The sequence below is a fragment of the Pseudorca crassidens genome, chromosome 8 (genome assembly GCF_039906515.1).
Source record: "Pseudorca crassidens isolate mPseCra1 chromosome 8, mPseCra1.hap1, whole genome shotgun sequence".
Taxonomy (NCBI): domain Eukaryota; kingdom Metazoa; phylum Chordata; class Mammalia; order Artiodactyla; family Delphinidae; genus Pseudorca; species Pseudorca crassidens.
This window is the reverse complement of record NC_090303.1, coordinates 78,827,531-78,841,226: the sequence shown is the minus strand read 5'-3', so window position 1 is coordinate 78,841,226 and position 13,696 is coordinate 78,827,531. Positions and strand designations below refer to the sequence as shown.

Sequence of the window (13,696 nt, the reverse complement as noted above, 5' to 3'; positions counted from 1 at the left end):
GCATTTAACACATATAATTATCAAGGCCCTAAAACATGTACTTAAATAATGTCCTCTATAACCATTTCATAATTAGATCTACATTATAGAAACGAGCATTAGTTTAGTTACAACCAAATAAAAAAGAAATAATTCTAAAAAAGTTTTTAAAAAGAATATCCATTTTGTTTAACCTTAAAAAGGTTTCCTCGACAAATTTAAATTGTTTCTGGACATGAGTTTATGCATATATCTTAAAATAGCGATTTATAATAAATTTAATGGACACTAATTTATGGTGATACTGTTGTACACAACAACAAATGTAATTAAAATGCATTTTAAGTGATAAATTGTGATAAATTAATCAAATTAGCCAAAGTTAAATGCACAATTTGGAAGATTGAGTTTTCCTTCACAGATAGTGATTAGAATATTTAAAATCTGTGACTGAAGGAATGAGGGCAATTATAAGTGATCTCCTTCATTCCTTTTAAACAAAAGCAACAAACAGTACAGTATTTAGGAAACAGCTTACCCAAAATAATAGAATAATTCAGTAGGGTACATTACAATGTTACTAAGGTAATGAAACAACATGATTAACAGGATGAAATGGTACTAATAAAAACCATGAAATAAGCAGCAAACTCAAAAGCCACTTACATCTATATTAGCCACATAAATCATAAAATTTACAAATCTTGTAGGTACCATCACACTAAACCACAGGATAGTACTGCTGTCAAGACTTTTACTGTGATATATTTACCAAAGAAACAATCTTTAAGGTAATGTAATTTCAATGATGAACTGAAAATATATGGGCTGAAATGCCATCGTAGTCTTCACAATCAGAAAGAATGAGTTCTAAGAAAGAACTAATATTTTTTTATCAAAATAGGAAGAGCCCAAACTTTGGGTAAATCGGTTTTAGACAAAGGACTTTTTGGTAGAAATAAACTAAGTTTTTAACCCTTGGCTTTTAAGAGTAATATCATACTAAAATATCAAATCAAATACCATCTTTTACCAAAACATGTACAAAATGCTCTAAGGGACTGGGATATCCATGGAGATTAAATGATGTGTCCAAGCTAGCACCTCATTAGTTCAATGGTGTCCCGATCCTTTGAACAAATAGAAATTAAGTTATAATATGTATTATTTTGTACAAATGGTGTAAGTGCTACAAATGATACAAGTACATTATACTTTGTGCCAGTATAGACTCAGTCTAAAAGGATCACTCAGAAATCACCTCTGTAGAAAATAGACATTTGATCTGTTTTTCCATATGCAATAAGCTTCTCTCTCAAAAATAAAAAACAAAAAAATTCAGAAAGTCTAAACTTTTAGCATAGTGGCTAGAGTAAGAAAGTGTACAACATAAATAGCTAAAATTATTTTTTGTAAACTCCTGGGAAATTTTTTTATGTTCAGAAATTAGAGTGGTATAATCAAACCAAGATAGTAAAGTTAACTGAATGCATTCAATATATTAGAGGAGATTTTTATATATCACATTTAAACAATTCACATATGATATTGGCCAACATGGTCAATGGTGCACTGCTACTGATGTCATTTTGGGCGTGGATCAATATGGGGAACTTTGGTGAAGGATGACATTCAATGGAGGGGCGTGATATGGTACAGTGAAACCACGGTCAGTTAATTTGATACTCACCTTTCAATAAGACTTAGAGCTCACATTCCATTTAAAACAACCCTGCTTTTGAAAAATAATGCTAAATAAAAGCAATAGGAAAGATGGTTATACCCAGGACATGAGGCAGATTATAAGAAATATTATTAAATAATGATTTTGCCATCATGAAAGTAGTAATATTCATTAGCCATCAATGCTCTAACTTGGGAAATATCTTGGCAAGTTTTGTAGCCTGTGGTTTGGAAGGATCCATAATCTAACATCTAACGCTCTGACATATATTCTTTAATTTAAAAGTTCAACTAATGAGAACAACTATGATGAGGTCATCAATGAATGAGCCTGTAACAGATTAAAGCCCTGCTACAGCATAGAGGCCACAAAGGCAAATCAACAGACATCAGTTTTCCTTCCATATGTAAAAGTAAAATACGCTACAATTAATATCACTTGTAACCATCGCCATTAAAAACTTGTGAAAATTTCAGTGAGTAGCCTCATGATAGGGATGAGCAAAGAATATTGACATTTGTGTATGTATGTATGTTTGCATATATTTATGAACATGCATGTGCATGATGTGTATGCATATATATATGCACACACATATATGCACATATATAATTCCATTCTATCATCACTTTAAAAATGCTTATACTAACAAAAGGAAGGCTTTAATTTAGTTATGTAAATTTGTAAATTGTCAAATTATGATGGTCAGCACTTCATTCAATTATTGCATATGCCTTGAGATCAAAGATTTTCCTGTAATACTTAGAGAAGATGCATGCAAATGAAATACAATTAGAAACAACTTTTTTGTTTGCTTTTATGGAATAATACTGGCAAATCTAAGAGGAAAGCTCCCCCTCCCCCACCAAATTACAAAAAGTGGATTAAAATATCTAAGATAAACTTTTGAGATGCTTTGTATAGATATTTCAAAGTACCTCATATGATTCTTGAATCACGTATATACTTACTACAAAATGCTTTGGGGGCTGAAAGAGGAAATAAACACAAATGAAACCAACTCTTTATTTTCCAAAATCAAAGACTTTATATTTACTTAGCTATTTTCATTTGGTGGCCAGTACAGACGTTACCATAGGTTTTGCTGTTCTTATTTTACAAATAGAAAACTTCAATATTAAGAATAAATTTACTTATTGTGCTGCACCATATCTGCTACATGAAAAATGAGTTCCATGCTTTACAAAATTACCTGATGATCCAGACTAAAAAGGAAATCATTTTGCCTTTTGGCCAAAAGAATATAAAGTCAGAGAGAAAGCACCAATGCATTCAGAAATTAAACTAGCCTCGTTTATTTAGATAAGGCATATCAGGGGGTCACTTACCAGGGTCATTGGAAGGCATGTCCACAATCAGCTGGTCGCTGTATTTTCCATATAAGCCATTAGTGCATATGGCTACTATTTGAAGAACATAACTCATATTGGGTAGTAAATTATTAAGAATAGCACCCTAAAAGAAAGGTGGCAGTAATTGTACAAATGTATTATTCTCATAGGAGTACTAACATGCTAGACATCGGTGCTTAGAAAAGATTTTCTCATTTGTCAATAGAAAAATTTATATTTTATTAGCCTGAGAAAAAATTCTATGCAATGTTGTTAAGTTGAACTTGTGATATTTGTGAATTAGGGAGATACTGGAAAACTACACTTTTTTTTTCTTTTACAAATCAGATCTAGTATTAGAAAATTTCGTATTTTAAATATTTATTTAAAATTTCTATGTAAATAGAATTATTATCTTCACATCATTATGGAGTGAAAAATAGTATATTCTCATAAATCCCTCAACTTTCTCAATTCATAGTGTCTTTGTTCTAGACATCTGAATTAAAAAGTTGTTACAAATCTCATTATTTTGTTTATATAATATTCAACACCAGCTTTTGTTTAAATGCAGCTTCCTAGGGCTTGAGTGACACCCCAGTGAGTGTCTGTATTCAGAGTTCAAGGTCTTGGACCTACACTGGGGGCTTTCTTGAGGGGTTTTCTCAGCTATACCTCAATACCTCCCTTCCAGGGCAAAGCTTAATACTGAGATGTTCAGGTCACAGAAGGAATCTGTACTTTATTTTCTTTAATTCTTGTGCATGGGTGGGGAGCAAGAGGACATGGATCCTTTACTAAGGATTACCTGCCTCATGTCCCCAGAGTTCTATCTCAATTGACTTCACATCTGTTACTTGGAAATTTTTTTTTTTTTTGGCGGTACGCGGGCCTCTCACTGTTGTGGCCCCTCCTGTTGCGGAGCACAGGCTCTGGACGCGCAGGCCCAGCAGCCATAGCTCACGGGCCCAGCCGCTCCGCGGCATGTGGGATCTTCCCGGACCGGGGCATGAACCCCTGTCCCCTGCATCGGCAGGCGGACTCTCAACCACTGCGCCACCAGGGAAGTTCTGTTACTTGGAAATTTGATGCAAAGAAAAGGACTTTCAAGACCCCTACTCTATTCCCTACTCTATTTCCCTTGTGCTGATTCAGTATGATGGGGAAACAACATACGACGGTATCAGAGCGCTGACATTCCAGGCCCAGTTCTTTCCCCAACGGTGAGAGCATAAAGTATTTAACTGTTCTTTGAGTCCTTTTCTTTGTAAAGAGAGGCTGCACTAGATGATCTCCAGTTCTAAGTCTTCCATAAGTGTCTACTCTACAATGTTGCTGTTGGCAAAGCTGTGGTCTCCACGTAATTCAAAACATTAGTAAGAACCTAGTGTCAACCACTGTAAGTTCTGACATAGTTAAATATAGCTTCTGTGTCCCCTTCACCCCACTAGAGAGCTTCATACAAAGTCTAAAGTCACGAAAGGCAACAATATACAATCATTTTAAGCTCTTACCCTAAAAATTAAACTACAATACATGAAACAATTGATTTTATAGTTACCAAGTCTTGATAGCCATCTGTCAAAAACTCATGCTTGGTTTGGTCTTCTCCCTCTAACTGCTGGTACAGAACTGCGAATTTCTCAATCATGGTATCATAAACTACTCGAGGTCTCTCCCACGTAACAAGAAGGCTGGTATAATTCTCTGGGTCAGCTTGAACATTTTCTGGTTCTGAACTACAAACTTCAGAGAAAAAAAAAGTACAGTTATCGATACAACTGTCACCCTCTAGGATTTCAACAAGTGAAACATATTCTGTGAACATTTTTGTTGTATTTTAATAAAGGGTAAAAAGTTACACTTTCCCACTGTGGCACTTTTGTTCATGCCATTTCCTGTATCTGAGATACTTCTTCCTTCCTTCTGTGAATGAAAAATATTGCCTGCCATATCAGTAAACAAAGGATGTTGCAGCCGTCAAGCCATCACATTACAGCTGCCCCAACAGTGCCCCCTGAGGAAACTCAGGATGACAGTGTACAGGAAACTGACCCCAGACAGCTGAGGTGCATATCAAAGGAATGATTTCAGTGAGCCCAGACTCGTGCATCCTCCGATACATAGAAAAATGCTAACTTCCTTAACTTGAGATACCTGGTTTTCTTGAATTAACAGTAGGTAATCTTTTGATGTTCTGACTTCCTGGTCTTTGTTGCAAAAACTCCTATATATCCTGGCTCCCCCTTTGCTTCTTCGGAGCAGTCCCTCAGAGTGATCTGAGAGTCCTGTCTCCTGGGCTTGAAGTGCTTAGAATGTCTGCCGAATAAAACATAACGCTCAACTTTTAGGTTGTGCATTTTTTTTCAGTCGACACCTCCTATCTCTATCTGTTGACGTCTGATCTTCCCACTCAGGAAATGTCTTGATCAAGCGCAACCTTCTCTGTCATGCATGCTTCGATCTCTGCTGAAGTGATCGCTGTCTTTTTCAATTGTCTGTTTTGTTTTACCACTATTATTTCATTATTATTTCATTGCATTATTATTCATTATTATTTCATTGCATTATTATTTATTGCATTGTTATTATTTCATTGCATTTCATTGCATGTCTTAACTCCTTTAGTAGATTATAAACATAAGAACCAGAGCTTCATATTTCTGTATTGCCCAGAACACTGTCTTGAATATATCTGGCATACTGATTCATTTTCAAAAATAAAGGAACAAAGTATATCTTCAAGTTTATGGTGTCTTTATTACACTTGTTGGGTACCTGACAAATATGCTTAGCTCAGGATGAGGAGAATTTCAATGATAAAAGACGGTCTATTATCAGACGTTTTATTGTTTGAAAATCCTTAAACTAATTAAAAATTCCCCATGACAGAAAACCAGAGAAGAACTAAAACTATTATTTCAATATTTTTCAGACCTGCTGACAAAAATCCCACTTTGGCATCATAAATAGATTAAGCAATTAATTTCAGGGAATTAGAAGATTTGTTTGTCTTAGCTGAAAAAATATACTGAAACTCATTCAGGGACTTCTTAAAATGAATTGAAACCCATGCTGGGAATCATGCCAAAAATGTAGTCCCATCAGAAAGGAAACTCTGATACTTTCTGAAATACATTCATAATGTGATAATTTGGACTGTGAGGATAAAAATGACAAAATTCATGATACTGTGCTAATAAAGCAAAGTAATGAATATAATCTCTTCATAGGCCAGATAGATTTGCAAAAGAGAGGGAGAGAAAGGTCCCTAAGGCCAAAGATTATGCTCGCAGAGCATATTATGCTCACAGAATCCAGGCTTTGCTTTAAAGCGATACCAGAAGTTACAAACCACTAGACGAGACCACGCAGTTTACTTAAGTCAACCAATCATTGCTACTGCCAAAACTATTTCCAGGACCCAACGAAAACATGCAAGCAGCAGCATCAGAATATGACCAAAAAGCCTTTTTGTCTCTCTCAGTCTGCAGTTTTTCTCGTGAACATGGGAGGGCACCCAAAACTAACAATTGACCTTATAAATTGAAACAAATTTTATTACAGTATTTAATAACAGATATTTTGGCATATGTATGCTATGCTAGCAATGGTATATGAATGATTCAGAGAAATATAAATATATATAAACATAAATATATATACACATATACTCTTTAAATCAATATATGAATAACTTTGTATGAGTTAGAGACAGAAGTTTTCACTGTTAAAACTATATACCATTTTTTGTTTATCGAGGATGTAGGGTGGGGTGTTCCTTTGGGAACAAGAGGACAATTCTTCCGTTATCAAAACCACGAATTCAGAATAAGAAAATGTATTCTAATTCAGGTCTAGACTCCATCATCGTTACTCTATCTAGTGACAATTCTATTAGTGTCCGCCAGATGGCAGAAGACCACCAAAGCATCTCAGAAGTAAGCTGCTAACAAACTATACAGGTGGAGGAACAGGACTGCCTCAGCCTAGATTCTGATGAATCCCAAGTCTGTTTTTAAAAGACGGAAAGTGATTCTGGTCAATATCATTTGCAGATTTTGCTCAAAAATCACTCCCACTTTGTACAGAGTGAGAATGACTTAAAGTGAACTATCTCTTCCTCAAAGATGAAACTATCTTAAAATGCATTAGAGTTTTATGCATGTACATGAAACATAAAACTCTGAGAAACTGAGAAAAACATAAAATTATTAGCTGCAAAATACCCAAAGGACTACTTCCTAAATAGTGCAGGCAATTTTGGTCAGACGTCTATGTTTATCTTGCCTTAATAGTAGAAATCAGTGGGTACTTCATCAGCATTAATATAAAGTAGGAATCTGAAAAGAAATTCACATTTCCTTGCCACCAGGTTTTCATTCCTTTGTTTTCTTCTTTACACTTCTGTGAAAGCTTATTAGTAATTTGTTTAAGAGTTTAAATTTACATTGTAATTAGAAATTTATTTTTAAAACATTCCTTTTGCTTATTGATAATCATAGCTTAGTAATATGTTATAAAGCTGCCGCTGAATCTTATCTTTAGATGCTGAAATACAGAATTTTATGGAAAAAAGATATATACTTTAGAATGCATTCAAGAGAAAGACCAGTACTTCCGTATATAGTCTGTGACCTTGCCAAAGGGTTGCCCTTCTATAAGGTAGGATGGGATCTTTTAAATAACAATCTAGTTAATTTTATATACACTACTTGGTGTTCAGACATAAAGCTGCGTAATGACTATGGAATAAGTTATTAATTTGCACTAAGTTTTCATTATATTTTGTATTGAAAATAGTTTATCTTATTAGAAGGACATACACTCCATAAAGCTCATTATCTGGATTGAAAATCAAGAAGTGTCTTCCAGATCAACATATATTCAGACACCAAATACAAGCTACCAATAAATGTAATAAAATAGTAACAAAAATATAATTTCCTTGATTATGGGGAGTTCACAACTACAATATGTTGAGGTCCCATTTCCTTCCTTAGGAATGAATCGCATGCCCTGGTTCCTTTCTACAAGCTACACGTGACCTGGATCACAGTTACTGATCCTTTAAGGAACACTGGCCAAGGAGGAGGAGAATCGGGTTTCTGCAAGCTTGTGGCTATGAGCCAGGCTGTGACAAATCTGGAGTCCACGTCGAGTCACACAGAATACAAGTAAGCGCTTCAGTTCACATGCAAGGGATCCTCACATATAAAGAATGAGAATGTGGTCTCCATTTTAAGGGAGTGGTAAGTGTTCTTACTTAAAAACTTATTTTTAACATTCAGTTCTCATCTACTTGGTTCCAGGTGCTCTTGGACATACAAATAAAGACGGTGTCATCCCTGCCTATAGGAAACTCACTCCTCTAATCCTTAAATTTAGTAAGGTATTAAATGTAATGGGTGCTTCTAGTTTCCAAATCCTAGACTCCATTTACAGAGGAATGCAAAATAATCTTTAAAAAATTCTGCCATTTAGATCAAATTAGGTTGTGCTTTTCAAAAGTACACGTTTTTCTCACTAAAAGTTGTAAAAGCTTCACACACTTAGGTCACACGAAGTCCTTTCCCTTCTCATCACTTAAATGACTGGATCTGGAGAGTGAACACCTCCTACATAGGAACGCGTATGCCTTGCAGAGCAAATTGCAAAAGAGTAATAGGCAAAGCGCTGAGTGTCATGAGGAAAAAGGAAAAGAAGTGGGAAAAGAAAAGGAAGTAAATGAAGGAAAAGCACAAAGGAGGAGAACATGACACCTCTTTTCCTATGACATGTCTCGTGATTGGCTAATCACGAAAGTCGGTGCCGATGGTCGAGGGCAGGAGATAGGAGTTTTCTTCTGCCTTTGCTGTTCTATGTGCCCATCCTGGGAGAAGGGACACATGCCCTAAGGGAGAAGGCCCAGTCTTACTTCCACGGATTATGAGTAAAAATGTAGATGGAAGTGAAAAGACAGCGTGGTGATTCTTGGGGAGTGGCAGAGAAAATGTCACTAGGTTTTTACCCAGTATTTCCCATTGTTTGAGGTTTGGTCCAGTTTAACACAGCCCGTGGCAAAAGTACTTCCGTGAATGCGCACTGATAAATCCACCACATCCTCGTGTGAGGTTTATGAGCCGCATTTTAAAAAGTATTGAGACAGGGAATTTGATGACTACCACGTGAGGAACTTGAAGACTGACAGACTCAGAAGACAATCAATATTAAGGTTGTGATTTCCCCTCACGGAGTAGCAGATCTTAATAAGATGAACGTAAAGATTGCCACAAATGTTAAAAATAACTAGAAATGATCTATCACTGCTTTGCACTTCTCAATGATTATATGCCATTCCCTTTAAATAACCAAAAGAAATTTTTCGAATTCTACCTAATTCAGTCAATCTTCTCTAGGAACACACAGTAATTTCGTCAACAGTTCAATTTGTAACATATAATCTTCCATGAAGTAAATAATCTCCACGTCACTTTTCTGCAGATGGTTAGAGCACAGAGTTAATGTACATGTGACCTTAATGAATGCTATTTACAACGACTGACCTTCAGGAAGGTAGGTCTACTGATGCATAATGCATCATGACATTTTTCAGGAAATTACAGAAAATTTCTCATAGCTCAAATACAACACTAAGCTATGAAGACACTCTTTTCATGCTACCCTGCCTGGAAAAGCATTTTATATTTTATGGTTTTTTTTTAAAAAGTTTGCATTAAATAATATTACAATGCTAGCAAATGAGATTTAAAGTGCATTTATAATTCTACTTAACAAACAAAAGCCTTAAGCATGGAAAACTTGAATAGCACGCCGTACTAGTGAGAACTTGCCCCATTCTATATATACAAATATATAAATGCATACACACACATATATACATGAGTGTATACATACACACAAACACATACACTACAGTAATAGGAGCTATGGGTCTGGAACATATTATGTTCAAGGGAATGGACTGCTTTGCAAACTTTAGTTCATTTAAACCTCACAACAACCCTACAAGGTGGCCATTTTGAACTCACATTTTAAAGGTGAGGAAACTGAGCTCAGAGAAATTAAATAACTTGACAATTTTTATATAACGAATAAGTATTTGCACTGCGGTTTGAAACCAGAAGTCGACTGGGCTTTAAAAGACCCAGCTCTTTCCTACTGTGCGTCAGGAGGCCCCTGCTTCTAGGTGGAGAGCCTTGCTAGTGGGATAAGAGGGCAGCAGGGAGGCATCTGTTGCCTGGAAGGCAGGGGGCAAACCTGGACTTCACCTCCTCTACACACACATTATGTCTGTATGGTTACTGACACGTATTTCTCATTAACTAAGAGACAGCTGGTACTAACTCCTTCAAGATCAGATGATTCCATTAAATTCTGTGATTCTTAGAAGAGCCACCGCCCATTCCTTGAAGCCAAAAATAAACGCCTTTTAATAAATGGCAACGCTAGGTAAAAATGCAAAAATAGAGGACTGAAGTTCTGGTAAAATATGGATTCATTCACAAACATTGAGTGCATTTTCCTATGAATGCAAAAATGAATAAGGCTTGATTTCTACCCTCAAGAAGTTTGCATGGATATGCAGACCTCTCATGGGTTTTGCAATTACTTATAATGTATTGATATTTTGCAAAATATGTTTTTCTACAATGCATTTACCAAGAGCAGAATTCTAACAATTTTCATGCCACCTCTTACTTTTCTCATGGTCAAAATGAGGATGTTCGATATTTATAATAGCAAAATATAGAAATATAATCTGAATGTCCCAAACTGAGAAACTGATTTAATAAGTTGCTATGACTACACAATGGAATAGTACATAAAATTAAGAATGTGATTAATGATATATTTACATCATTAAGTAAAGCAAAATCAATAAACAGATAAGTGTGGTACAGCCTGATTTTTGTGAGATACAATAATATAGTTTTAATTTAAGAGACAGACCTAGAAGGATATTCCTCAAAATCCTCATAGCAGTTATCTCTGGGTAATGACAGTATAAGGCATTTTTATTTTCTCCTGTGTGCTTATCTATATTTTCTCCTTTTTTACAACGCTCATGTAATAAAAACATTTTCAGACTAAATTTAATAAAGATGAAATCCTGAAAATAAATGCAATCCTCAGTTCTTATTTTCAAATTCAGTTCGAGAAAGTAGAAGGGCAATAGTGTATTAAGGGAAAAAAAAATCACAGGAATATGCACATGGAAAATACGTGCTTGGTGAATGCAAATACTCATAATGGAAAATGCAAGAATTCAATTGTCCTAGTTTTTGAAAAGAGCCAATACTATGTTTAAAAAAGTTTCACGTCATTAAAGTCATCAGTTTTTATTATAAAATTACGTAAGCATAAATTATGTTCCCTTATAAAGCATAGTGGAGAGAGCTTTGAAAGTCTGTAGAATTAGGAAGACCTGGGTTCAAATACGGACTCCAGCCTTTTACAGTTCCACGAACTTGGGTGAGCCACTCAGTATCAGCTTCCCAAACTATAAAATGAGGAAAATACGGCCAATGCTTGTTTGAACACACTGGTCTATTACTGTTTTTGTTATTATTATTTTTAGCCTTCATCCCTTAACTGTGAAAAACAACAATGATGTACATTAAAACGGAAGGGTTTACGTAAGGGTTTACATGTTAAACGATGCAAGAGGCACCCATTGAGCATAGCCTGCCATATTTTTATTATATATGCAAATGGATTTTTTCAGTCATTTGGTGACTATTTGATGAATGAGAGCTTTACTTTAGCCCAGCAAAGGAGGTAAAGTGATAAAAGACTTAGTTACTTCCTTCTTGGAGCTCAGACGGTGGTGGGGGACAGATAAGTAAACAGACAATATCCTACAATGGCAACTGCTAAGAAGTGTGGCTGCCCAGCGTAGAGGAACTCCAGATGAGCATCATTCATCTTGCACCCTATGGGCACGGCACCTTCACGAGGGCACAGTCCTGTGCCCCCGGGCCAGAGCCAGGCTTGGTAGGGGTGGAGGTAGAGTCAGAGATGGCTCCCCAGTGGAGGCAATGGTCTACCTGAGTCTTGAAGAACAAGGAGGAGACCAGCAGGGAAGAACATGCAACCTGGGAGAGTGTGGTCTGCCCCCTTCAGGGACCTCATAGAGGTCGGGATGAGGGAAGGAAGTTGGCCAGGGATGGGTAAGCACCAAGGCCAGTAAGTGCTGAATAGGACCTACCATGTAATGACAAACTGTTTGGATTTTATTCTAAAAGCAATGGGAGCCACTGAAGGGTTTTAATAAAGTATAACTAATAAAAGTACATGATCAAAAAATCGTATTTATTTACTTTGTGATTTGGTCATTTGCATTTCGGAAAAGGAGATGGGTAAATCTGTTTCTTTTTTCTAATCAACTGTGTATTATTTACCAGACAGGAAGTTTTAGTATTTACTATTTTTGGTAGAAATATAATTAAATGTCCTCACTTTGGGGCAATTTAATTTGAAACAATGTCACATTAAGTGCAGCTATTCATCACTGTTGTCTTGTGCTCTGTCGTTGTTAAAGGATAAACAATTCCCCAAAATATCACATTGAAACAATAAAAACATGCTGTTTTAATGCCCAACCTTCAAAAGCAGACAATTATTGAATTAATATTATACACGGCCAAAAATTCATTGCAGGACGGGGATCAAAGAAGACCATGTACTTGGAAAGGTTTTCAGTGCCCAGAGCAAAGGCCACTTCAACTCTTTCTTTCATGAACCAGTGCACCCTCAGTGTGAACTGAAAAGAACAAGTCAGTAGATGCAACTGATTGTGTCCTCTGGACACTTTCAAAGGCTTCTGACTGCTGTGTCAGCTTCAAAAGACTCCAGAGACTTTCCCTCCTCTCCATCGCCTGGACTTGACAAGGACAAACTTCTTTTCTTTCAAAGAAAGAAACTGGGGGAAAGACTCACTTTTTATTCATTAATAATTCAGTGCCTTTGGTTTCAATCCTTACTAGGTACTAGGCTTCTCTGGGAGCTGCCAGCACAAGGATGAGTACTTATTTAAAACCCAAATCACACATCAAGACTCAGGTCAAATGTGGTTCTCCCACCGAGATTCCCTAGTCATCCCAACCAGAAGTGATCTCCCCAAGCTCTGAACACCTCACCCCTTATTCATCCCTCTCTTATAGCTGTTAGCTCAGGCAAATGACACAAAGAATGTGGAGGTGTGTATGTGACTTTGCCACCTATTACTATGTATTTTAGAAAAGTTACTTTCCTTACTGAATCTGTGTCTCTTGTCTGCAAAATGGGGTTATTCATGTTGGAAAGACAGATATTTTTAATTGCCATTTTATAAAAATGGCAACTGAGATTCAGAGAAGTTAAAGTGCTTACCTAAAGCTACAAGGCTATAATCAAAATATTTCCAAAAATCAAAGCCTTGTATATTTTCCACTATACCACAATTACCTCCTACAAAATTATGTTTCAATACACACCTGCTTCATGAATCTCTTCCTTTCCAGTATATGAGGAAAACACCTGCCTGGAGAACTTGTACTGTTGTTCTCGAAAATTATTTTGTAAGTAGTCCATCAGCATGACATAACCAGACTGTTGCATTGTAAGAACTTCACAAAAAACAGCCAGCTGGAAAGAAGATAATTTAACATATAATAACACATAATTTAACTGTGTATCT

At 36.0% G+C, this 13,696-nt stretch overlaps 1 protein-coding gene across 5 annotated transcripts in view; it reads right to left on the bottom strand.

Annotated features, from left to right (window-relative positions):
- The window catches only part of PTPRZ1 (protein tyrosine phosphatase receptor type Z1), a 165,267-nt gene that overhangs the window by 49,915 nt on the left and 101,656 nt on the right, over positions 1-13,696 (bottom strand). For all 5 annotated transcript variants that reach the window (XM_067746840.1, XM_067746841.1, XM_067746842.1 and 2 more), the window contains exons 8-10: positions 13,494-13,644; positions 4,577-4,761; positions 3,013-3,139 (exon numbers count right to left, since the gene is read on the bottom strand). In XM_067746840.1, the coding sequence (XP_067602941.1) occupies positions 3,013-3,139; positions 4,577-4,761; positions 13,494-13,644 (463 nt within the window). The remainder of the gene's footprint in view (positions 1-3,012; positions 3,140-4,576; positions 4,762-13,493; positions 13,645-13,696) is intronic.